General features: G+C 42.7%; 2 protein-coding genes and 1 long non-coding RNA gene across 3 annotated transcripts in view; all 3 read right to left on the bottom strand.

Annotated features, from left to right (window-relative positions):
- Nucleotides 1-3,063: 3,063 nt before the first annotated feature.
- LOC132966993 (NLR family CARD domain-containing protein 3-like) lies at nt 3,064-9,667 on the bottom strand. The gene is made up of 8 exons (XM_061033893.1): nt 9,643-9,667; nt 9,077-9,108; nt 8,720-8,948; nt 6,842-8,642; nt 6,356-6,529; nt 6,007-6,180; nt 4,068-4,114; nt 3,064-3,626 (listed from the first exon to the last, which is right to left on the bottom strand). The coding sequence occupies exons 1-8, from the start codon at nt 9,665-9,667 to the stop codon at nt 3,079-3,081; spliced, it is 3,030 nt and encodes a 1,009-aa protein (XP_060889876.1). The 3' UTR covers nt 3,064-3,078.
- An 820-nt stretch (nt 9,668-10,487) lies between these two features.
- On the bottom strand, nt 10,488-12,080 carry LOC132966989 (uncharacterized). Its single transcript, XR_009670578.1, has 3 exons — nt 12,035-12,080; nt 10,716-10,807; nt 10,488-10,623 (listed from the first exon to the last, which is right to left on the bottom strand). It is a non-coding gene; the product is annotated as an uncharacterized LOC132966989 (long non-coding RNA).
- A 1,948-nt stretch (nt 12,081-14,028) lies between these two features.
- Nucleotides 14,029-25,944, bottom strand: part of slc22a7a (solute carrier family 22 member 7a) — a 21,987-nt gene continuing 10,071 nt past the window's right edge. The window contains exons 3-10 of the mRNA XM_061033892.1: nt 22,419-22,573; nt 21,318-21,486; nt 21,116-21,239; nt 20,457-20,566; nt 19,051-19,265; nt 18,855-18,963; nt 15,388-15,594; nt 14,029-14,500 (exon numbers count right to left, since the gene is read on the bottom strand). Of these exons, the coding sequence (XP_060889875.1) occupies nt 14,413-14,500; nt 15,388-15,594; nt 18,855-18,963; nt 19,051-19,265; nt 20,457-20,566; nt 21,116-21,239; nt 21,318-21,486; nt 22,419-22,573 (1,177 nt within the window). The 3' untranslated portion in view covers nt 14,029-14,412. The remainder of the gene's footprint in view (nt 14,501-15,387; nt 15,595-18,854; nt 18,964-19,050; nt 19,266-20,456; nt 20,567-21,115; nt 21,240-21,317; nt 21,487-22,418; nt 22,574-25,944) is intronic.

Below are 25,944 nucleotides of genomic sequence, written 5' to 3'. Positions count from 1 at the left end.
AACCAACACATACAGATGTTGTGGAGGCTCAGGTTTCTTCCTCTGTCTCTGCAGCTCTCTGGGCACCTCGACGGACAAGTCACCAATAATCCACACTGTGTCTATAGGAGAAATACAAAGGTGTTCAATTAATGCCTCAGACAAGACAAAATGTACAGTTAACTACATGTGACAGCTCAGGGTGTTTTTTTATTATTAGCCACATCTGCAGGAATAATATTGAACACGGTAGCTGCAATAATAATAGATGCCAGTCTTAAACACTATTATTTCTAATACTTTTTGGTGTGAAGCTGACACTGTCCACAGACTCCATGACTTCACAGGGTTCAATAGAAAACAAATATCTTATAATAAATACTAAATCATTATTTTTAAATTGTCATGTTCACCTCATCGCTGTTGACATTTTGTACCAAGCTGTAAACATGTTCTCTTAGTTATGCTGCTATAGACTTAGACTACAACAATAACTAGACAGCTATTAAATGTGAAAAGCTTAAATAGAGAAGGATACATAGTTAATAGCTGTCTCTATCTATCTACTTATTTGTCTAACATTACAGTTTTTAATATGAAATTGTCAGAGGTAAATTATATTATTATGATTTTTTCTTGACTCTGTAACTTTTGCTAAATGTTGCTAAGTGCTACGCTCATGATGGATTAACGTTAGGTCTTAATATAATATAGCAATGAGTAAGGAATTTTCGCGATAACACTTGTTAATTTAACGCTATAAAAATAAAGTTGTATTGATTGATTAGTCCAAATAAACCACGTTTTTTGTTGTTGTTGTTGTTGTTAGCCAATCTCGAAGTTAACTTACCTGGCCATGGTGATTTCTCAGCCGGAGATACATCTCCATCTCTCTCTCTCTCATCAATAATAACTGAATAAACAAAATAAATAAAGTTATAATCTCTACAGGCTCCATTTGACTAAAATTAAATTAATAAGTAGCTAAGTTAGAAAAGAAAGTTAATTAATGAGAAGGAAAAGGAAAAACGTTAGCCTAACTGATCTGTCAAAAACCGTCAAAACGAACGCTGTCAGGGACCCTGCCCTTCGAAGGCCGCTGGAATGGGACACAGCTAAGGTGAGCCTTTCCAAACGGACTTTAATCACTATTACATTTAATTTATTATGAAATGATGTTTTAGAAAGATACCTGCACGGACACAGAGGGGTTAAAATACACTCTTGTATTTTATTCATGTCACAGAAATCTCACTCACAGGTGACTCATGTTGATTAGAGGCCAACAACAGTAACCACAAGATTACAGGAGGCTCCTCACAAAGAGACATAAGAACACAATGAATATAAAATAATTAAATATTGATAAACAAATGTGATGTTACAATAAACTATAATAATGGAAACAAAATAAACTTTTTTTATATCATTTCACACAGTTCACACAAATTCACACAGTTTAATAAAATTCAGGACCGCTCAGCATATTCACCTGTTTGAGTCCAGAAAAGTTACAGGAAACAGAATAAGCTCCTTGTTGAGTCCTCTCGGCTCCAGAGGAAATGAATCCACTAAGACAAAGTATTTCCCGATCCTCACCTCTAGGTGGCACTCTACCTTTCTCTATAAGCATGTCACAGAGATCTGATGCTGTATGGCTGTTTAACTGTCACAGAGGATTCACATCATTATAGCGTCTGGAACATTTGTGTACACACTGTTTTGCTTTTAGGTCACGCTTTGTTTTCCCAACATAAAAAAGGTTGAAAGGGCACTGTTGCCACCTGGCTGAAGATGGAGGCCACAAGACACTCAGTCAAAATTCTCACTTATGTACAGGACATCATGTAGACTAATAAATACTAAACTAACAAACCAGCATTAAACGCTAATTCAAACTAAACTGAAAACAACTGAAACTGAAAAGTCAAAATGAAATAGAAAAAAAAAAAGAAAGAAAACAACAAAACTGTTATAACCTCAGTCTGAGGCGGATTAATTCATTCTGCAGAGTATTAGAAGCGAATTGTAGTTTCTACAGCAAGCTGTACAGAGTCCGCAGAATGTAGAATAACACTGTCTGCGTAAACATTTATTCATATAAAATAGGGACAGTGCACATTAATGAACATAATCATGTAAATATGCCAGCTGGTAGCCATGATTAATATTAAAGCTGTTATATATCAGACAATATTGTTGACATAGATTGCAAATAAGTTAAGGCCCAGAACTGAGCCCTTTGGAACACCTTCTGTTAATAAGTTATGGGCCAGAACTGAACCCTGTGGAACACCTTCTTTTAATAAGTAAGAGCCTCTAATTGAGCCCTGTGGAACACCTTCTTTTAATAAGTTATGGGCCAGAACTGAACCCTGTGGAACACCTTCTTTTAATAAATGAGGGCCCAAACCGGAGCCCTGTGAAGCATATTCTGTTAATAAATGAGGGCCCAAAACTGAGACCTGTGGAACACCTTCTGTTAATAAATGAGGGCCCAAACCGGAGCCCTGTGAAGCATATTCTGTTAATAAATGAGGGCCCAAAACTGAGACCTGTGGAACACCTTCTGTTAATAAATGAGGGCCCAAAACAGAGCCCTGTGAAACATATTCTGTTAATGAATGAGGGCACAAAACTGAGCCCTGTGGAACACCTTCTGTTAATAAATGAGGGCCCAAAACAGAGCCCAGTGAAACATATTCTGTTAATGAATGAGGGCCCAAAACTGAGCCCTGTGGAACACCTTCTGTTAATAAGTTAGGGCCCAAAAACTGAGCCCTGTGGAACACCTTCTGTTAATAAGTTAGGGCCCAAAACTGAGCCCTGTGGAACACCTTCTGTAACCGATAGAAACATCATAATCGTTAAGGACACTTTAAAGCCAGCCTGCTACCTCATAATGCCCTTTATTTTTCATATTTAACACTGCTCAGATATGTGTTAAAGGTGCCCCTTTGTCTAAATGTTGTATTTTAAATGGCATATATTTGCACATGCAAGTCTACTCTGCAAAAGTAGACAAAGTATGTTCTAATTATCACCTCTTATAGAGTGTAAATGTGCATGGGTGTTTCCCTACAGAGGACTTTTTCCCAACTACAGTGTGCACAGAGACACTGAGGAATCAGGCCACAACCTAAACCCAGGATACAGTGGTTCAGTGAAGGTGGTCTTAAAGGTGTGGAGGTGGATCAGTGTGTCAGAGGAGACTCTGTAGAAGGACAGAGTGCCGGCAGGATGGTCCAAATACACGGCTACTCTGTTAGCAACAGAGGAGGAGAAGGAGGAGGAGCAGGGGAGACGTTTTTTTCTGTTATTGTACCACACAGAGAAACCATCATCATCAGAGCACCTCAGAGTCCAGGACTGCTTATTCCCTCCAAACCTGCGGTCGGCGCTGTCTCCTCCTTTCCGTCTGATTCCTCTGTAGGTCACTGATATATAAACCATTCCACTCCACTCAACCTCCCAGTAGCAGCGACCAGTCAGACCACTTCCACACAGAAGCTGAGAACAGTATTCGAATCTCTCTGGATGATCAGGATACGACTGCTTTTCCGTCGCTTCAGTCACCGTCCTGTTGCCGTCAGACAGCTTGAGGTTTTTGTTCACTGTGTTTGTGTCCAGCGTTAGTTCACAGGCATCTGAGAGAGCAAGACACAAGGGAAGGGAGTAGGTTGAAATTCTCTATTTGCTGAGTTTGATAATGAATTATGATTTGAATGTATTATTCATTCATTAAATAAAACATATGGGTAGGGTTTATCTCTTGGGGGTCATTACTGACTTTAGAACAGAGTCAGTATATGAACTAGACTGTTACCTCGGTAAATCACTTTTGTATTATTACGGTGCAAAGTCACCTGAACAAACCTGTAGTGCTCTGCCATTCATATAAATACTAAATTACTGTCAAGGCTTATGCCTAAAGAAGCTAAGTTGATTTTGAATTATTTGTCACTTTACTTGCAGACTGAGTGTACGTTTGATTGACACTTTAGAAAACTGAGCTTGTAAATGTGGATTCACCAGTGCATGATTCAAAATATTTAAGCCTTGGGTCCCGGATTAAAATTAACACTCACACTTCCTCAGACCAGGTTTTAGCCACTGCTCTTCATCATAATCAATCCTGGAGGAAAAAACAGAGTCATAATGAACCTTCAGAAGCTTCCTCATTATTGATCTTCATAAACCTTCAACCTTCACCAAGATTGTACAATGTGTATGTTAAGACAAAAGTGCCGTTTCTAAAACACATAAAATACAGACATTGCATGAAATACTCAAAATAAAAGAAAACCCTGATTCAACCCTGAAGAGACAACAAGGAATGCAACTCTGTGGGCCCACCACCTTCAGGGATGGGGAATGGGAACAGATGCAGAATAGAACAGGCAGTAAGCAAAGGCAGTGGCCTTGCATGCTGATCCCCTTTGGTCGTAGACTGGATTTTGGAGTGTGGAATGTCACCTCTCTGGCAGGGAAGGAACCTGAGTGGGTGCAGAAGGTTGAGCGCTACCAACTAGATATAGTTGGGCTCACATCCACGCACAGTACTGGTTCTGGAACCAATCCCCTAGAGAGGGACTCTCTTATTCTGGACTCCTGGCTGAGCACTTCTGTGTTGGGGTTTTCCCATGGGAACGAGCGGGTAATTTCCTCTGCGACTGCAAATTGCAGGGAGAAAGGCTCTGACTGTTGTTTGTGCTTAAGCATTGAAAAGCAGTGCAGAGTATGCAGTCCCCTTAGACCCTTAGAGTCTCTTGGTGGGGTCCTGAAAGGGGTTCCACCGCGGGACTCTATAGATCTACTGGGGGACTTCAGTGCTCACGTAGGCAACGATGGATACACCGGGAGGGGGGTGATTGGGAGGAACGGCCTACCCGATCGGAACCCAAGTGGTGTTCTGTTATTGGACTTCAGTGCTAGTCATGGATTGGCCACAACAAACACCATGTTCGAGCATAGGGATGCCTAAACAAGTCTACCTGGTACCAGAACACTGTGTGTCAAAGATCGTTGATTGACTTTGTCGTCGTGTCACCAGCTCTGCAGATCTTGGACACTGGTGAAGAGAGGAGGAGATGTCAACTGATCATGACCTGGAGGTGAATTGGTTCAGGTAGAGGGGTAAGCTGCCGGACAGACCTGGTAAACTTAAACGCGTAGTACGGGTAAACTGGGAATGTTTGGCAGAGGCCCCTGTCCGTGAGGCCTTTAACTCTCACCTCCCAAACAATTTCTTGGTATCCTGAGAGACTGTGGACATGGAGTGGGAGAAGTCCATGTTTAAAGCCTCCGTTGTGGAAGCCTCTGCTAGGAGTTTCTGTCTGTCATGATGTTGTTCTGTTCGCTTTCTTCAGGCTGGGACCTACAGCAGGAATTGTGGTGGTTTGCAGCCGAGTGTGAAGCGGTCAGGATGCATGTCGGCTACTTTAAGTCTGAGGCCATGGTTATCTGCCAGAAAAAGGTGAACGCCCCCTCCGGGTAGGGAGTGAGTCTCGGCCTCAAGCGAAAGAGTTCAAGTATTTCAAGGTCTTGTTCACGAGTGAGGGTAAAATGGATAGCACCATTGACAGGCGGATTGGTGCAGCGTAGGAAGTATTGTGAGCACTGTGAAGGACCTTGGTGGTGGGGAGGGAGCTGAGTCGAAAGAAGCAGCCACTGGATATGACCCAATTTAACAACATTTGCTGGGCTCATAAACAACAGCATAACACAATGGCGAACGAGTAACTAATCTGATTTGTCTTTTCAAGTGTTCAAATTTCCAGTTCTAGAGCTGCTGCTAATGCCTGGACATGATTCACTTACATTATTTTCATGTTTGGTTGGTGATAGATCTGTGAATAAAAGCAATTATTAACTACATGAGCTATCTAGAACACACCTAAATGTCATTACCAAGAGAAATGAAGGTTCACTTTTGTAACCTAGCAACAATGAGCTCTGGTGAGAAGCGCCCTGAAACTCAGGTTGCCTGTGTGACAGAAACAGTGAGGTCTTGTTATGTGTTAATACTTGAGAGTCTCCAGTTTCCAGAGTGGATCCTCCAGTCCAGCAGTCAGAAGCTTTGCTCCTGTTTCTCCTGGATGATTGTAGCTCAGGTCAAGCTCTCTCAGAATGGAAGGGTTGGATCTCAGAGCTGTGGCCAGAGAAGAACACCCTTTCTCTGTGATCAGACATCCTGAAAGCCTAGACACATCAATGTATTTTTATCCATGGTTAATCAAATATGGTAGAACAGGTTGAACTGTTGGACACATCTAAGAAATTATATGTTGTAATGTATAAAATGTGTTTCACATTGGTTGCAATTTTGCTAAGCCCTGTCAAAATGTTATCTGTTAAACAAAAACTGAATCCTGACCTGAGAGTCTCCAGTATACAATGTGGACTCTCCATTCCAGCTGACAGCAGCTTCACTCCTGAATCTTGGAGGTCGTTGTTGCTCAGGTCCAGCTCCCTCAGATAGGAAGACTGGGATCTGAGGACGGATGACAGAGCTTCACAGCTTCTCTCCGACAGATTACAGCCACTCAACCTGAAGGAGGAAAAGGAAAACAATGATATTCTGTCATCTACATTGTAAAAATATAACATTTCTGTTGTGGCCCTGAATGAGTCAATCAAATCACCAAGGCTTGGGATCTTGTTGGTTGGCGTTTTCATTTGACTTGAAAAAAATTCTAACAATCTGCCAGATCTCAATTAAAACTTTTAAAAATGTAGCATTTTTAAAGATTGAATGGCTCTTGTAACTGGTAAAGACAATAAGATGGAGGAAAGAACTTGAGAGGTGTTTGCTTCTAATGATTAGTTGATGGTTTGTATCTAAAGTAATCTGTGCACTCACAGTGCTCTGTTAGTGGCTTTCACCAATGGCAACAGCCTCAGAAGAACGTCCTCTGAAGCAGAGTATTTCTTCAGGTCAAACACGTCCAGATTTTTTTCTGATGACAGTAAGATGAAGCACAGAGCTGACCACTGAGCAGGAGACAGTTTATCTGTGGAGAGACTTCCTGAGCTCAGGTACTGTTGGATCTCCTCCACTAGAGAATGATCATTCAGTTCATTCAGACAGTGGAACAGATTGATGATTCTCTCTGCAGACAGATCCTCACTGATCTTCTTCTTCATGAACTCAACTGTTTCCTGGTTGGTCTGCAAGGTACTTGCTGAGTATGTCACCAGACCACGTAGGAGAGTTTGATTGGTTTGCAGAGAAAGACCAAGGAAGAATCGAAGGAACAAGTCCAGGTGTCCATTTGGACTCTGTAAGGCCTGGTCCACAGCACTCTGATGTAATAGTCTTGGGTCAGGTTTTTCTCTGTATACTTCAGACCTGGATGTTGTTTGTTCTTCTGACATCAGATTGACTCCAGAGTTGATGAAGGTCAGATGGACATGAAGAGCAGCCAGAAACTCCTGAACACTCAGATGGATGAAGCAGAACACCTTGTCCTGGTACAGTCCTCTCTCCTCTTTAAAGATCTGTGTGAACACTCCTGAGTACACTGAGGCTGCTCTGATATCGATGCCACACTCTGTCAGGTCTGAGTCATAGAAGATCAGGTTTCCTTTCTGCAGCTGCTCAAAAGCCAGTTTTCCCAGAGACTCAATCATCTTCCTGCTCTTTTTATTCCAGTGTTGATCCGTCTCAGCTCCTCCATCATACTTGATGTTCTTCAGTTTGGACTGAACCACCAGGAAGTGGATGTACATCTCAGTCAGGGTCTTGGGCAGCTCTCCTCCCTCTCTGGTCATCAGCACATCCTCCAGAACTGTAGCAGTGATCCAGCAGAAGACTGGGATGTGGCACATGATGTGGAGGCTTTGTGATGTCTTGATGTGGGAGATGATTGTGTTGGCCTGCTCCTCATCTCTGAACCTCTTCCTGAAGTACTCCTCCCTTTGTGGATCGTTGAACCCTCTGACCTCTGTAACCATGTCAACACACTCAGGAGGAATCTGATTGGCTGCTGCAGGTCGTGTAGTTATCCAGAGGTGAGCAGAGGGAAGCAGGTTCCCCCTGATGAGGTTTGTCAGCAGCACATCGACTGAGGTGGACTCTGTGACATCAGTCAGGGTCTGGTTGTTTTTAAAGTCCAGAGGAAGTCGACACTCATCCAGACCGTCAAAGATGAACACAACCTGGAACTCTTCAAACCTGCAGATTCCTGCTTCTTTGGTTTCAGTAAAGAAGTGATGAACAAGTTCCACCAAGCTGAACTTTTTCTCTTTCAGCACATTCAGCTCTCTGAAAGTGAATGGAAATGTGAACTGTATGTCCTGGTTGGCTTTGCCTTCAGCCCAGTCCAGAGTGAACTTCTGTGTTAAGACTGTTTTCCCGATGCCAGCCACTCCCTTTGTCATCACTCTTCTGATTGGTTCATCTCTTCCAGGTGAGGCTTTAAAGATGTCTTCTTGTCTGATGGTTGTTTCTGGTCTGTGTGGTTTCCTGGATGCTGTTTCAATCTGTCTGACCTCGTGTTCATCATTGACCTCTCCAGTCCCTCCCTCTGTGATGTAGAGCTCTGTGTAGATCTGGTCCAGAAGGGTTGGGTTTCCTGCTTTAGCAATCCCCTCAAACACACACTGGAACTTCTCCTTCAGGCTGGATTTGATCTGACGTTGACAAACGGCAGCAGGAGTTCCTGTATGATATTAGAACAAGTCAGTAAGGTAATGAGACAGTCAATCTGAGGAAATCCAACGCATAAAATATTCTTACGGTTTTTCAGACTGTCAGCCAGCTCCTCCTGCTTCATTGTCCTCAGGAAGTTCAACGTGATCTTAAGAAGTGCCTCTCTGCTGCTCTGTCTCCGCTCTTCATCTTCACCATCTATAACCTCCTCGTCTTCTCCGTGCCAATCGAAGCATCCTGAGTAATTTGTACTAAGCACCCTCTGAAATTTTTTCAGCTCTTCTTTCAAAAAAATGGCAATGTTCTCCTCAAGAATCTGGAAAATGAAACAATAAAATGAATATCTGTTAATTTTATTAGAAGTTTCAATAAAAGTTGTTGATATATATCCACACACCATAAATATAGAATCCAGTTCAGATAAATGGGGCTGAATAGACTGACCACCAGGGACCTCAGACCTTGGTTCTGGAAATCTGTGTAGAGGGCAGAAAGTATGATAACCACAAACACCACATATTTGCAACAGATTGGTATAGATTAGATGTAGGCAAGATAACAGGGTGTACTTTTTTCCCATTAGCATTTTGGATTTGGTTGGAAGTGTTCATAGGGATGGCTGTGGCTTTGTTGATAGAGTCATCGTCTCTCAACCAGAAGGTCCGGGACTCAATCCCCAGCTCCTGTAGCAACATGTCCGATGTGTCATTGCTCAAGACACTTGCTCAAGGACAGAAAATGGGTGGAAGGTGGGGAGAGAAGGTAGGATGGGTTGCGCCTCCAACCATTTAGGGCCATGTGTTGACATGATACTGGTTACCACGACAGTGCCATGTACAAAAAGGTTACTAGAAAGGTTAAATGGGGCTTCGCTCAGGCAAACTGTTGTGGAACAAAGAAGGTCCAACAGATATAAGGAAGCTGGTAGTGGAGCAGGTATGCAAGGCCTGCAAAGGCTTTGGCTCTTGTATTATTCATATATTTTCATTATTTTGAAGCAAGTGGAGTACCTTCGTTCAGGAGAGTGCTGTTCATCCTTGAAGTCATAAGGTTCAATCATGGACTGGTTACTCTTCATAGACACACAGCTGGGTTCAGGAGAGTCTGCCCTCTGCTGGTGAACACTGAGAGTAACAGAGAAACACACCTCTCAAACCTTGAATTTATTTCCATTTCGCAAAAGCCAAAAAACATTTCTAATTACAATATCAGCAGCTGAATCACCACACTTAAAGAGAGCATTTGAATCTTTGTTTGTTCCTGATACCTGAGTTTGGGTATTGGTACAGAATTCAAATCTGAACCCAGTGTGTGGAAAAAGCACTGCCAGTTGATTGGTTAAACCTGTGTGACATCACTAGTGCAACCTTGAATACTGACGCCTTGCACACTGTTAACATTGTTTGAGTTTTGGCCAGATCGCTTTGTGTCTGGACGGATAAAATGGTAAGAGTGTTACCTGCACTCACTACACTGGTACCCTCAGGATCTAATATAAAATACTTACCCATCAATGCCCCTCCATCATGAAACCCGCACAAGACATATGATCTGCTGCCACAAACTGCCTCCAAACCCCCAGCACTAAGCTCTGCTCTACAGGGGACAGAGCCTTCTCTTCTCTGCCCCACGTCTATCGACTGCTCTCCCTGCCCACCAGAGGGCCACACAGACTGTGGACTCCTTTAAAAAGGACCTGAAAACCTTTCCCTAAAACCTCTGGTTTCAGATTTAGTTTTATGATCAGGTTCTTAACTCTGCCTGAATTTACCTGTCAGACTAAAGTTGTTGTTTTTATGGTTTTATTCTAGTTGTAGCACTTTGAGATTCCCGTTCAAATGTAAAGTGCGTTGTAAATAATGTATTATTATTACCTGTTTTCAGTCGAGTGGTGTTCATCCTTGAAGTCATAAGGTTCAATAATAGACTTGCCACACTTTATGGAGACACAGCTGGGTACAGGTCCAGAAGAGTCCGGTCTCTGCTCTGGGCTGCAAACACACAAACACACAGCTCTGAGTATACGTAACAAAGGTCGAGTGATGTGATTGGAGTCATAATCTGGTAAAGCTGCTCTTCTCACCTCTGAGCATCAGGTTCCTCACACAGACTGGTTTTGGAGGGAGGGGCTCTCTCCTCAGTCTTCAAACACTGATCCATAGAAGAAGCCAAAACCTTTAAACAAAAACACGACAACGTGCGGTCACAGCTGATTCATTATTTACATTTACATAATGTATAATATACAAAGCTCTGTATGACTGACATTAACGTTCTTCATTCCATAGTCTTAAAAATTCTAAACACACAAATCTTACTGGTAAAGTAATATTTCACCAAAATAAACGCTCTCTTTGGACACGCCCCCTTCGCGATACACGATACGTTCATTCTAAAACGAAGGTGAACCTTGTGTTGTCTTTTACCCGTAAACGTGGAGTTGGTCTGCTTCCTGTTGGACAGGAAGGTGACAAACACCGGCGGTTAGCTTGTGCTAGCGTGCATTAGCTTGTAGTGTAGGTACAAGCAGTAAACGTACACACTACGTACTGCAGGGGGCGGGGCTTCTGGGGGTGATAAACCCAGGAGGAGGGGCCCAGTTTGAATGTTGCGTTTACAAATTGCAATGAACGATGCTACTGACTCCACCTTTACATATATACTCAATATATACTCAAACCTGTGGACAAGTCAGTGAGATTTAAAGCAGCAGTTGTAGTTCTGATATTTGTCCACTAGGTGTCCTCATTCCCTTAGCGTGATCCTCAGAGCCGCTCAGGAGTCAGTTAAACGTCTCTTCAGGTCTTGACTCATGTCTCTGTTTTATCACCTGAAGGGCATTAACTGTCCCTCCAGAGAAACAGAGATAACTGCTGCAATGCAAACAGATAACTTATCTCCCATGTGTTTATAACACACACTCTTATCTTGACCTCAGTCGTAATGTCTGAGGGAATCACTTCGTATGTCTTAGGTCTAGGACACTGGTTCTCAACTGGTGGGTTGGGACCCAAAAGTGGGCACTTATAAAAGCCATTTTCACTCAGACAGAAAACACAGAAAGCTGACAGTTTGTGTCGACTCTGTGGATTCAAACAACCACCCTATAAAGCCTCCCAGCCCAGCTGATCGCCTTCAGCTGAGGGAAAACATCACAGGTGCATCTCCTCAGGAATCTGTTCATAACAAATCAACGACAAACATCCAAATATCTGACAGCTTTCTGACCACCAACCACTGTGTTTCGTTATTCTGGTCTCAAATCAAACTTTTATAATCCAGCTTTTTATTGTCCTGCTTCATCACACGCTGTCTCGTAGGAGGGAGTTTACACGATAGAGTTTCTGTAGGAAATGTTGCATTAAAGGACATTTGATTAGAATCTGAAATATTTCTTCTGACCTTAAATAAATCTTGCTGTCATACAGGAACCTTCAAAAGTCGATCAGTCCAGCTGGTGTCTCGGTCAGGTGTGTTTGATATCAGTTTAATCACCAGCACAATTACAAGACTCCAAACCGGTCTGAACCTGCAGAACAGGACAAAGTTCAGCTTTTACAGCTTTATGATGATCAGCTGATCTGCTGAACTGATCTTTAATGGTTCTGCTCAAAGGGACAAAAACAAATGTCTGACATCTTTTAAAAAAAATAATAATCTAAAGACTCCTCGTTACAGATTTCTCCTCCATTGTCGACAATCAGGATAAATAATGAACGGCCCTGCCCTTCATGCTCACACAGCTCTGTTGTATGTACCTCAAAATGGGTACTGCAGTCCAAATTCTAAACATCATAGAGAGCTGTCTCCCCCCACCCCTCGATGCTCACACAGGTCACCATGTGGTGGACTCTGAAGCTTCAGTGTTTATCCAGCTCTGCATGGGTCTGTAAACCTTTCTGTGTTCTAACCTCTCTCCATTTTTCAAAAGCATCTCCAATATTGATCCTAGTTTGAGCACGTTTCTGCTCGTGGAGCTTATTAGAAACATGCAGAGGCTTTTTAGGTCGGGTACAATCACTTCTATCTGAACCACTTCTCTTGCCCGCTTCCATCGCTGCAACACCTGTTGACCTGATAACTGCTCTCATATCTGACAAACCGAGGGGTGTCCAAAACAGCCGTGTGGGGGTGTCTTAAAACCGCCTACCTTCTCTGGTCCAAACAAATCCAGATCATTCAGGAGCAGAATCTAAAGTTAGAAGGAGGACATACTGACTGCTGCATTGTTGTCAGAGAAGCCAGCACTTCAACATGTTTCCTTAATGATCAGATAGTAAGATACCTTTATCATCTCACTCTCTACACAGCTCACTGATTGGACCTTTAAGAACAAAAGTGAAAGCATTAAAATCTACTTTAAGGGACCAAAAGTAAAAACACTTAGTGTAGAATTGATCTCTAATGGTTTTATAATGGTTGTGTTTCACTTTAGTGTTGCAGCAGGTAAAGCTGGAGATTCTTTATGAACTTTTAGTTGTATATTAACATGAGTCTTATTATCATCATAACTGATAAAAACAGACACAACAACACATTATACTAATATCTACTTTATAACACAAGATCATGGCGACATACATTTTTTAATGTGAAGATTTGGTCAAAGTCACCGTCTTGAGAGAGAGCACACAAACTCCTTCAAAGTCAAACTGGCAAAGATTCAGTCCTGAACCCTCCTGAGACAGAGTGATGTCATATGAAATACATGTGCAAAGTTTTTATTTACAATTTAAAGTATAAACAAAAGAAAATATGCTACGTTGATATGTGATTGGTTTTCACGTAAGTCCCGCCTCTGAGAGGGCAAATAGCCAATCACAGTTTAGGGTTTTTGGAGGGGCCAATCAGATTCAGATGTTTTATGATTCTTTCACAGAATAAAAAAAAACACATCAGAGTCTGTACACTCCTGAGACACGGGACAGTCTTAAGCTCAGAGTACTTCACTTCCTGTTTAATCATGCGCTACTGTCGCCATCAACCCGCCAACTAGCGGTTAGCTCGACGCTAGTTACTCTTTCTTTCTGCTGTAACTATGAAACACGAAGCAAAGAACGAGCAGTGACGAAGGCCGCCTGCGGGGTCGCCTCAGGTACTGCATCAGGAACTGATTGGAGAGCGATGCTAGGCCGTCAGTTCCTCATGCACTGCCTTCAGCACTCAAAGACGCTGCACACAGACAAAGGGGCGGAGTCATCACCAACCAGCCAATCAGAGCCAAACAGAGTTTTTTCAGTTATAATTTTCATGTTTATTTTTGTACTTAAACCTCTAAGGGTGTTGACACCACCTGACCTATGAACCAGTTGAGTTCCTGTAGTTCAGGGCAGAAGAACCCGTCAGTGGACCCGGACCCTGACCCGGACTGTCGGGTAGCAGATATATTTATTTATCAGAGAAGAAGACAACAGAGATGATGAAAACATTTTATTAGCAGAGTCTTAATTTGAAGTCAGTGGGTGTTGTACAGCAGGTCAGGAACTACTTCCTGAACACACGGATCAGCTGTCACACGGCCGAGTAGCACCTGAAACTCAGACCTTTGATTGACAGCTGAGTATCACCAGCAGCTCGTCTTCACTGAGGACTCAAAAACACTAGAAGGACGACGTCTACTGTACGTCAGCTCTGTACACACAACACTTTGTTTCTATTCTGACACCAATCTGATGTCAAAATTAAAAAAGCACCGATCCATCCACAGCAGCCTGCAGCCTCCACTCTCTCTGAGAGCGTACCGAGGAAACGCTGGAGCTCGCCGCTCGTCCTGCAGCTCGTCAGTCGTCTTGCGCGTCTGTCGTCTCTTTGGAGTTCAGCTTCATCAGCTCGATCTTTGCGTCCCCGTCGGCGTCACATTGTCTGTGTCTGAACACGGAAGAAGAAGAGACGTTATTCTCTCTGATATGATGAGTCACTAAATTAGAATGAAACACACAAAGTCAGTCGGACAAAGAATGTACATAAAGATTTCAAATAAATGTGTTTAAAGGTCCAATCAGTGAGCTGTGTAGAGAGTGAGATGATAAAGGACCAATCAGTGAGCTGTGTAGAGAGTGAGATGATAAAGGACCAATCAGTGAGCTGTGTAGAGAGTGGGATGATAAAGGTATCTTACTATCTGATCATTAAGGAAACATGTTGAAGTGCTGGCTTCTCTGACAACAATGCAGCAGCCAGTATGTCCTCCTTCTAACTTTAGATTCTGCTCCTGAATGCTCTGGATTTGTTTGGACCAGAGAAGGTAGGCGCTTTTAAGACCGCCCCCCGCCCACGGCCGTTTTGGACGCCCCTCGGTTTGCCAGATATGAGAGCAGTTATCAGGTTATCAACCGTGTGGGTTGGCTCAGCACCTCCCTTTGGCGAGGGTCTCCCTGTTGTGTCCTTTCTTTATTCTTTATGTTTTTAAGTATCTGACGGGAATGATTCAATAAAGCTTGTGGGTTCAAATGGTTTAACCCGTGTTTCAGCCCTGCTTCAGTTCTCGCTTTAGTTCGTGTTGGTCAGAAGGTCGTGCCGTTGGCGTTATATTCTTGCGTTGCATCATAGAGTAAATCACGCCGTGTTGGCGCGGTGTAAAAGGTGTGGACATGAAACCAAAACATCGAATATAGAAACAGATAAACTGCACATCCCACAGTCGTCTGCATAGAGCAGAATATAAAGATGATGTTTTTAAAGTTTTCTGTTTCTGCACATTGTGTCTGAACACTTCCAGATGTTTGGATAAATCTACAGACATGAAGATACTCCACCTCCCCTCCTCCACGTCGAAGATGTTCTCAGGCAGACGCACGTTGAGCGTCTCGGGGAGCATGAACACTAAGCTCCCGCTGATGATCCCCGTCACGGCGAAGATCAGCGGCGGCAGGAGGAGCCAGACGTCCTCCAGCAGCATGACGAGCGGAGCGAGCGAGCTCCCGATCCGACAGAGACACGAGGTGTATCCGATCCCGCACTGCCTGTCCAACAACACAGAGAGACACGTCACGTCTCCGCAGCACCGAGTCTGGAACCTGCTAAACCCTCTCCTGGCCCTCGTCCTGTAACCACTCATTCAAGCTTTTCACCGTATTTCATGATGTAATCTGAGCCGCAGCTTCCAGGAGCTGCTGCAGAGTTTAAAGCTCAGCAGGACAAAGTCCGCTGATGTTTGGATTCCGTGACGTGAAGACTTAAGCAGCGTGCAGATCACTAGCTGGCCATACACCCGTTACGCAACCCTTAAATATCAGCTCTCATGAAAACGTTTGACTTCTGCTGAACTCTGTTTCCGGTAAACATCCAAACCACGCTCTGACATGCTAACATGGATCATGGAGCACAGCACCTCCTGTACTTTAGAGAGTGTTCAGTAAGGAGCCAAAATGCCCATCTCTGCCCCGATTGCTTTTATTGTGAAATGCTGCCTGACTTACATAAAGGTACTTCCTTTGTTTACAGATTAATTCTTAACGCCGCTTTTATAATCACTCTATTTTTAAATGGTCAAAATATTCTTATATCAGATGATATTTCTCTTTATTGTAACGCCATTTATTAAAGTTTATTCAAAACAAGCTCAGTTTTAAAAGTGGGTTAAAATGTCCCCCGTCTGTTCCTGCAGGGGGCGCTGGAGTCACATCGATGGCGGTCTCCATGCTGGAAATGTTGTCTCAGTCTAACTTTCAGTCAACCTAACGACAGACTGAGAGCTGGAGCTGAGGCGGGTTTTAAACCTCCTGACAAACCGTTACACCGCGCCCACCTGTCAATCAGGTCAGCTACAAGCCTTATTGTGAATAACTCTTATCCTTCATCAAATCAAAACTGATGAGTCATCAAAACATTCACCCCCCGTACAGTGTGTGTCCATCGAGACATGAGCTAATCACACCTATTTGGTTTTTTGAACCAGGCTGTAAACATGTTAATCTCTGCTGTAAAAACAGACTTTTTAGAATGGGAATTTACACTTGCTGCTTGGTTAATTCACCTTTTTTTCAGGAAAGCATTGCATATGATCATGTCTTAAAAGTTTGAAAAATAAAAACCAGGCGTGTCAGCATGAACTATTATAATCATGATTAATCTCATGCTATTTTGTCCCTTCAGGCTCCCCATAGATAGTCGTCCTCAGTGTCTCCCCGTAGTAATATCCACCTTATGACATCACACATTGTTCAAATGTCTTAAAGTCCTTTGAGTTTGAGCGTCAACCTAAAGCTGAACGAACAGATTATCAGACGGATGTCAGCGGGAAACTTCTACTCTCAAATACGATTAATCACCATTTTAAAAATGTATAGTGACAGCCCTAATCCAAAAAAAGAACCCCACTCAAATGTTTCTCGTTGCTCATGTAGATGGTGTTTTTTGATTTTGCTTGTGTTTATCTACCTTACCCTTCCTGTCATGGAAACTGAAAGTAAACTAGTCGGCCACTAGCTGGTGAGTCGGCTGCAGAACTTCCTGTAGCTCGCTAGCTTCATGTTTCTTCTCTTTCCTGAACGCTAAAGAAACGTCTGTGAGTATAAATGTTGATGCTATGTGTATTCATTTAGAAAGGATGTTGTTTGTATCTATGTAGATCCTAACCGCTAAGCCAGTGCTAAATTTACCATTCATTTGTTTAAGATGCTATATGCTAGCGCCGTGTGGCTACATTAGCTTGTTGAACATGTATAGACATACACAGTCAACTGCCTTATTGTGTTTATTAATAAGGACATTTCTGTATTGTTTTCAGTTTCACTAAAAAGAAACCTCAGTAAACTTCATGAGAGTCAGCAACATTTTGTGGAGTTTTATTGGGGATAGTTTAGCTGGTTGGATAGTTAGCTTCAGCAGCTAGCGAGGCCTACACGGTTGTTGTTTTTTAGGATGAACGCGTTTTATTCACATCTACTGGTCTGTGATTTAGGAGCATGACAGCTTATCCCATAAGATCAGATAACACCAATCACATCAGGACAAGATGATGCAAGTGATCAATTCAAACTCACAACTCAGCGACACATCGCGTCAGACCTGAGGACAGAGAAGAGACAAATACACACATGTTGGAAAAAATGGCCACTGTTCTTTCTTTGTACTGGAAATCACAAACATGGTGTCGCCTCTGCAGTGGTTGAATGTGACGGATTCTGCTGCCTGTGTTGTCATGTTACTAACTTTATAACTTCTACTGAACACGTTTATTTAAAGGTGTTTAAATCACACCAGGCGTAGCTGAGCTGAGCTATTGTGGGCGGGACTTTGAACATGATGCACTTTTGGACTTCCCCGTTGATCACAGTAGTACAGATGTGTCTGCATTAACAACACCAAGCCCTAAAACATTGGGACGTTATTTAAAATGTAAATAACAGAATGTGAAGATTTGCTAAACTTAGTGAACCCCCTGTCTTATTCTCGTTTAAACACAGTTCCCTCTTTGCTCGGTAGAGTTCCAGCTAACTGCAGCGATGAGCTGTGTTTACAGACTTTGGTTTTTGGGGGTGTTCCTGAGCACGTGCAGTGAGCCGTGTCTGTTTTGAATGCAGCGCCGTTTGAGGGCCCTGACATCACAGCCAATCCAATATTTGTTTTCTGCAGATTCTCTGAATCTATGAAGGATGTTCTGAACTGTGGACGATGAAATGCACAGATTCATTCTTTACATTAAGAAACATTAATAAAGTGTTCGGCTGCTTTACAGGAACGTCTTTCACAAGACTGTTTCCCCGCTAAAGCTCTGCAACTAAGCTCAGCTGACATCACGTGTATGTTCATAGTGATCCTGCTGGCGTGATATTGGCGTCACACGCACAGTCAGACATGCACACACACACACACACAGCGCTGTTCACCCCCACTGACTCAGCTGACTGTAACGTCTCATCCCAACTTTTTAGGAATTAGGGTCGTACAGACACAGTACCAAAGGTCAGGGAGTCAGCATGTTCAAAGTAAAGTCTACGTTTTTTAAGTTGCTATCGTCCATGTCTCTCTGAATCCCCGCCCACAGCAGAACTTAGCTTAGCTTCCATATCAGTCGTCTGACCAGCGGCTGTGCTGGCTGTGGTGGACTTAAACCTTGTAACACCTCCTTTTAAAATAAAATAATCTTTGGAAAGTGGTTCAAACGTTTCCACTAACAGTTTATGTTTCTTGTATCAGGTTCATACTCTGAAAGTGTCGGTTAAGGAAGCATCAGTAAGGTCCTTAAGTGGAGCCTCATTGTGTCGGGTTCAGGGTTTACCTCAGGACTGTTGGGAAGAGTTCAGCCGTGTAAAGGAACGCTGTGGTGAATGCCGCCTCTGAGAAGCCCTTGGACACGACGGCGATGCACATACGAACCATCGTGTACTCTGTGAGAGAGGTTACCAAACGTGTGTGAGCATCAGGAATCAAGTGTCAGGTGTGTTTGTGTGTAAGCAGACAGGAAGTGATGTCACCAAAAGGTATGGCCGTGTTGATTCCAATCAGAGCTCCTGTTGTGATCAGAAACCACGCCTGGCCGTTTCGCCTGCCAATCCAGTTCAGGACAAAGAAGGTGAAGATTTTGGCGGGAGCTTCGATGGCGCCATAGATGAACTGAGTGAGGTAGATACTGACACCAAAACCTGAGATCCTGAAACTGATCCCGTAGTACAGGAAGGCGACGGCAAACCTGCAGGTACAAGAAGGACCAGTTTGAACAAACAGATGACAACATGTAAACCTGAGTCCTGGTTTTACTCTTATTGGGGTTTCAACGATGAATAGGCACAAAATGTATGTAACGTAACGCCCTCCAACAACTGGTCCAAGTGCGTCCAGTGCTTTTTCCACTGATAGGCTCAGATTGTTTTTAAAGATCTTCAACCAGTTGCCTTTGGATCAAGCTTTGAATTGTTATTCTAATTATGTGACATCGTCACAGAAAGAAGAACAGTAAATGTGTCCTTATATTCTCTCACACATTAATTGTTTATCCACTCCCTCTCTTCCAATCCCCCCTTCTCCCCGCTGTGGTGATCTGCTGACTGTGGGCATTTACTCTCTTAAGTAATCAACCAACCAGATTCTGCCAGAACCTCTCTCAACCACTCATCCTGCTGCTGTCCCATTTTAAAATCTGTTCACTCTCTTCTGCAGTCAGTCCATCAGGGGCGTTATCACCACCACCACCACCACCAGTATCTAGAATCCATCAGGGGCGTTATCACCACCACCACCACCAGTATCTAGAATCCATCAGGGGCGTTATCACCACCACCACCACCAGTATCTAGAATCCATCAGGGGCGTTATCACCACCACCACCACCAGTATCTAGAATCCATCAGGGGCGCTATCACCACCACCACCAGTATCTAGAATCCATCAGGGGCGCTATCACCACCACCACCAGTATCTAGAATCCATCAGGGGCGCTATCACCACCACCACCAGTATCTAGAATCCATCAGGGGCGCTATCACCACCACCACCACCAGTATCTAGAATCCATCAGGGGCGCTATCACCACCACCACCACTGTTTGCTGTCGGCCTTGCCTCAAAGTATGAAGTCATCATGACGGAGTCTAATCGCCAAAGACATTGCATATTTATCTTTTCCTAAACTGTTAAATAAGTTTTAATAAATTAGTAATTAAGTTTGATTGAAATGTTGTTACACAGAATAACAATCTGAGCCTGTCAGTTACAAGAACAACAACTTTTAGTGGACACATATCCCTATGGATTATGTTGACGCTATTACAACCTGTATCAGGGTTAAGTAATCTGCTGGAGCAAATCCAACACTTCAGTCACCAGAATATGTCAAACTACAAAAATATCCCTTTAAGTTCAAAGGTTGAAGAGTGATTCTGTACCAAAACAATCCAGAGCAGAGTGTGATCTTCCTCAGTTGAGGTGTTCTGACCAGGTCCAGGTAGGAGTGGGTCTTCTCTGCCACCTCCGACACAGTGACCTTCCCCAAAGTCTGTAAGAAGCACATGGTCAAACAGGAAGCTGATCAAGGTAGACGCACCCTGAAATATTCATCGCATCGGGGTGTGGCTTTGCCTCGAAGTTAGTCAAATTACATCATTCCTCTCTGTCAGAAGCGTTTTAGCTTCCAGGAATGGTTAAATTTCACAGATTACAAGTGATCAAGTGTTGTGGTGTAAAGATTGTGGGTTGGTTTTGCAACCTCAGCACCAAGTGGGGGCTTTCAGGGGCAGCTTAGGGCTGCGCCCGACACAGACAGAGCAAACTGTGAGCCTACATCCTCGGGAAGACGTTCCTGGGTGGATTGTTAAACAAAATCTATTTGGATTTGGTGATACCGGCAATTGAATCTGTGTCTGTAGGGAAACTAAGACCCTGTAGTCCAGGACTTCAGAGCTCTATAACGGTGGTAGTCGCACAGAGAAGATATCTAAACCTTTCTTTATTTATCTTTTATATTATATTTAAATACCATATATTTTGATGTCATGACATAGATATGCATGGGTAACATTACATGTTCAAACAGAGCTAGCTGTACCTCAGAGTCCAGTTTGGACGTGTACTCGTTCTTCCCGTTCATTTTAGCGCACTGAACCAAATACTTCTTGGCTTCCTCTATCCTGCCGTTAGCCAGCAGCCAGCGTGCCGACTCCGGCAGCCACCTGAACCCAAACAGAGGAAAGTGTTATTTATAAACACGTTAAGACATCAACTGTATGTTCTCCTAGCATCCACCTTACCACCAGGCGATGATGGCAGCAGTGCAGGGCGCCGTCACCGCCAACGTCAGGTGTCTCCAGTCTCGTATGAAGTAGGCCATCAAAGCCAGAAGCATGTTTCCAGCGCTCCAGGACAAACTCATGACTGTGCCGGTGAAGGTTCGGTGTTTCACATCCGTCCACTCGATACCTGAGCAGACATTGAGCGGTCACAAACGACTGAAGTGAAATATTTAAAATCATTCAGAGACCAAGTTTGATTTTAAAATGTGACAGTTTCATTCTGCCTTTTGCTAAAAGTAACAACAGAGTCCATTTGATCGGCTTTGATCTGTTGGTTAGATTTAAAACAGTCTCTTCTGGTCTAATGCCATCCTTATAACAGACGACAGGGGGTCGATATTTAAGAAGATAAACTTTAATGATCCCAGACATGCTACACACACACACATGCACAAACAGGATCCTGTGGTCATGCACTGATGGAGGGATGTCAGAGTGAGGGGGGAGGCCTCTCCATTTACCAGACCAACGTCCAGATTTGGTCTCACAGGGACTTGAACTGGTGACCATCTGGTTCCAAACCCTGGTCCCTACAGACCGAGCCACTGCCGCCCCCTGTTTAGTTGATGATCATGGTGTTTTCAAAGGTTTCAACATTCGGACCACTTTTATCTTTTTCTTACCTACATTATGTCCGTATGTAACAGTATGCTGATGATACTGTTATCTACATTTCTTTATATTTCTAGATGTTTTTTCTTTCAGTTGATTCCATCAAATATCTGTGACTTGTGATTGACCCTGAACCTTTTTATTAAAAGAACAACCTGAGTTTACTTCACAGTTAAATCGTCAGAAAAAGGAAAACGCCTCTGACTTCCTGTTTGTTTTCAGATATGGCACTCAGCATTGTTTTATGTCGAACTCACTTCAGTGATTAAAGCCTGAATCTAGAGATCATTTATTCTTTGAGTTCAGTATCTTCAAAATGATATTTTATTGACCTGTACCGAAGTGAACAGACTTACCTTACAAAAACGGTTTCTCAAAGTAAAACTTCTTTCGTAACTTTGTCAAATGTTAGAAATAAAAATCTGAGAATGTAAGTGAGGTTCTTACCGAGGACGACGCCGATGATGGACAGCCCGCTAAGCGCCACGCCGCACAGTGCTCTGGAGATGGCGAACATGACGTAGGAGGTGGAGAAGGCGGAGGTGACGCCCAGCATGCTGGAGAAGAGTAACGCCAGGAGAAGCATCGACTTACGGCCAAACCTGCAACAAACAAACAAACAAACAAATAAACAAACAAATAAATAAACAAACAAACCAAAACGTCACTTTTCTGGACGGCTGCAGCGTCAACTCATCAGAGTTGTAGTTCTCTTGTGATCTTGTAGTTCTCTTGTGATCTTGTAGTTCTCCTGTGATTTTGTAGTTCTGTGATGTTGTAGTTGTCCTGTGATGTTGTAGTTCTGTGATCTTGTAGTTCTCCTATGATCTTGTAGTTCTCATGTGATCTTGTAGTTCTCTTGTGATCTTGTAGTTCTCCTGTGATCTTGTAGTTCTCATGTGATCTTGTAGTTCTCCTGTGATCTTGTAGTTCTCCTGTGATCTTGTAGTTCTCCTGTGATCTTGTAGTTCTCATGTGATCTTGTAGTTCTCTTGTGATCTTGTAGTTCTCCTGTTATCTTGTAGTTCTCTTGTGATCTTGTAGTTCTCCTGTGATCTTGTAGTTCTCCTGTGATCTTGTAGTTCTCATGTGATCTTGTAGTTCTCCTGTGATCTTGTAGTTCTCTTGTGATCTTGTAGTTCTCCTGTGATCTTGTAGTTCTCATGTTATCTTGTAGTTCTCCTGTGATCTTGTAGTTCTCTTGTGATCTTGTAGTTCTCCTGTGATCTTGTAGTTCTCTTGTGATCTTGTAGTTCACTTGTGATCTTGTAGTTCTCCTGTGATCTTGTAGTTCTCTTGTGATCTTGTAGTTCTCCTGTGATCTTGTAGTTCTCCTGTGATCTTGTAGTTCTCGTGATCTTGGAGTTCACTTGTGATCTTGTAGTTCTCTTGTGATCTTGTAGTTCTCTTGTGATATTGTAGTTCTCCTGTGATCTTGTAGTTCTCTTGTGATCTTGTAGTTCTCCTGTGATCTTGTAGTTCTCTTGTGATATTGTAGTTCTCATGTGATCTTGTAGTTCTCATGTGATCTTGTAGTTCTCCTGTGATCTTGTAGTTCTCATGTGATCTTGTAGTTCTCCTGTGATCTTGTAGTTCTCCTGTGATCTTGTAGTTCTCTTGTGATCTTGTAGTTCTCCTGTGATCTTGTAGTTCTCCTGTTATCTTGTAGTTCTCATGTGATCTTGTAGTTCTCCTGTGATCTTGTAGTTCTCATGTGATCTTGTAGTTCTCCTGTGATCTTGTAGTTCTCTGGTGATCTTGTAGTTCTCCTGTGATCTTGTAGTTCTCTTGTGATCTTGTAGTTCTCGTGATCTTGGAGTTCACTTGTGATCTTGTAGTTCTCCTGTGATCTTGTAGTTCTCTTGTGATCTTGTAGTTCTCTTGTGATATTGTGGTTCTCCTGTGATCTTGTAGTTCTCCTGTGATCTTGCAGTTCTCTTGTGATATTGTAGTTCTCCTGTGATCTTGTAGTTCTCGTGATCTTGGAGTTCACTTGTGATCTTGTAGTTCTCCTGTGATCTTGTAGTTCTCGTGATCTTGGAGTTCACTTGTGATCTTGTAGTTCTCCTGTGATCTTGTAGTTCTCTTGTGATCTTGTAGTTCTCTTGTGATATTGTAGTTCTCCTGTGATCTTGTAGTTCTCATGTGATCTTGTAGTTCTCCTGTGATCTTGTAGTTCTCTTGTGATCTTGTAGTTCTCCTGTGATCTTGTAGTTCTCGTGATCTTGGAGTTCACTTGTGATCTTGTAGTTCTCCTGTGATCTTGTAGTTCTCTTGTGATCTTGTAGTTCTCTTGTGATATTGTAGTTCTCTTGTGATCTTGTAGTTCTCCTGTGATCTTGTAGTTCTCGTGATCTTGTAGTTCTCTTGTGATCTTGTAGTTCTCCTGTGATCTTGTAGTTCTCATGTGATCTTGTAGTTCTCTTGTGATCTTGTAGTTCTCCTGTGATCTTGTAGTTCTCCTGTGATCTTGTAGTTCTCCTGTGATCTTGTAGTTCTCCTGTGATCTTGTAGTTCTCTTGTGATCTTGTAGTTCTCCTGTGATCTTGTAGTTCTCGTGATCTTGTAGTTCTCTTGTGATCTTGTAGTTCTCCTGTGATCTTGTAGTTCTCTTGTGATATTGTAGTTCTCCTGTGATCTTGTAGTTCTCCTGTGATGTTGTAGTTCTCCTGTGATATTGTAGTTCTCCTGTGATCTTGTAGTTCTCCTGTGATCTTGTAGTTCTCATGTGATCTTGTAGTTCTCCTGATCTTGTAGTTCTCTTGTGATCTTGTAGTTCTCCTGCGATCTTGTAGTTGTCCTGTGATCTTGTAGTTCTCTTGTGATCTTGTAGTTCTCATGTGATCTTGTAGTTCTCCTGTGATCTTGTAGTTCTCCTGGGAACTTGTAGTTCTCTTGTGATCTTGTAGTTCTCCTGTGATCTTATAGTTCTCCTGTGATCTTGTAGTTCTCCTGTGATCTTGTAGTTCTCTTGTGATCTTATAGTTCTCCTGTGATCTTGTAGTTCTCCTGGGATCTTGTAGTTCTCTTGTGATCTTGTAGTTCTCATGTGATCTTGTAGTTCTCCTGTGATCTTGTAGTTCTCCTGTGATCTTGTAGTTCTCTTGTGATCTTATAGTTCTCCTGTGATCTTGTAGTTCTCTTGTGATCTTGTAGTTCTCCTGTGATCTTGTAGTTCTCTTGTGATCTTGTAGTTCTCATGTGATCTTGTAGTTCTCCTGTGATCTTGTAGTTCTCTTGTGATCTTATAGTTCTCCTCTGATCTTGTAGTTCTCTTGTGATCTTGTAGTTCTCCTGTGATCTTGTAGTTCTCTTGTGATCTTATAGTTCTCCTCTGATCTTGTAGTTCTCTTGTGATCTTGTAGTTCTCCTGTGATCTTGTAGTTCTCATGTGATCTTGTAGTTCTCCTGTGATCTTGTAGTTCTCCTGGGATCTTGTAGTTCTCCTGTGATCTTGTAGTTCTCTTGTGATCTTATAGTTCTCCTCTGATCTTGTAGTTCTCTTGTGATCTTGTAGTTCTCATGTGATCTTGTAGTTCTCCTGTGATCTTGTAGTTCTCTTGTGATCTTGTAGTTCTCCTGTGATCTTGTAGTTCTCATGTGATCTTGTAGTTCTCATGTGATCTTGTAGTTCTCCTGTGATCTTGTAGTTCTCTTGTGATCTTATAGTTCTCCTCTGATCTTGTAGTTCTCTTGTGATCTTGTAGTTCTCCTGTGATCTTGTAGTTCTCTTGTGATCTTATAGTTCTCCTCTGATCTTGTAGTTCTCCTGTGATCTTGTAGTTCTCCTGTGATCTTGTAGTTCTCATGTGATCTTGTAGTTCTCCTGTGATCTTGTAGTTCTCCTGTGATCTTGTAGTTCTCTTGTGATATTGTAGTTCTCCTGTGATCTTGTAGTTCTCTTGTGATCTTGTAGTTCTCTTGTGATCTTGTAGTTCTCGTGATCTTGGAGTTCACTTGTGATCTTGTAGTT

This window comes from Labrus mixtus, unplaced genomic scaffold (genome assembly GCF_963584025.1).
Source record: "Labrus mixtus unplaced genomic scaffold, fLabMix1.1 SCAFFOLD_86, whole genome shotgun sequence".
Classification (NCBI taxonomy): Eukaryota; Metazoa; Chordata; class Actinopteri; order Labriformes; family Labridae; genus Labrus; species Labrus mixtus.
The sequence above is the reverse complement of the archived record's forward strand: the minus strand, read 5'-3'. Positions and strand labels throughout refer to the sequence as shown.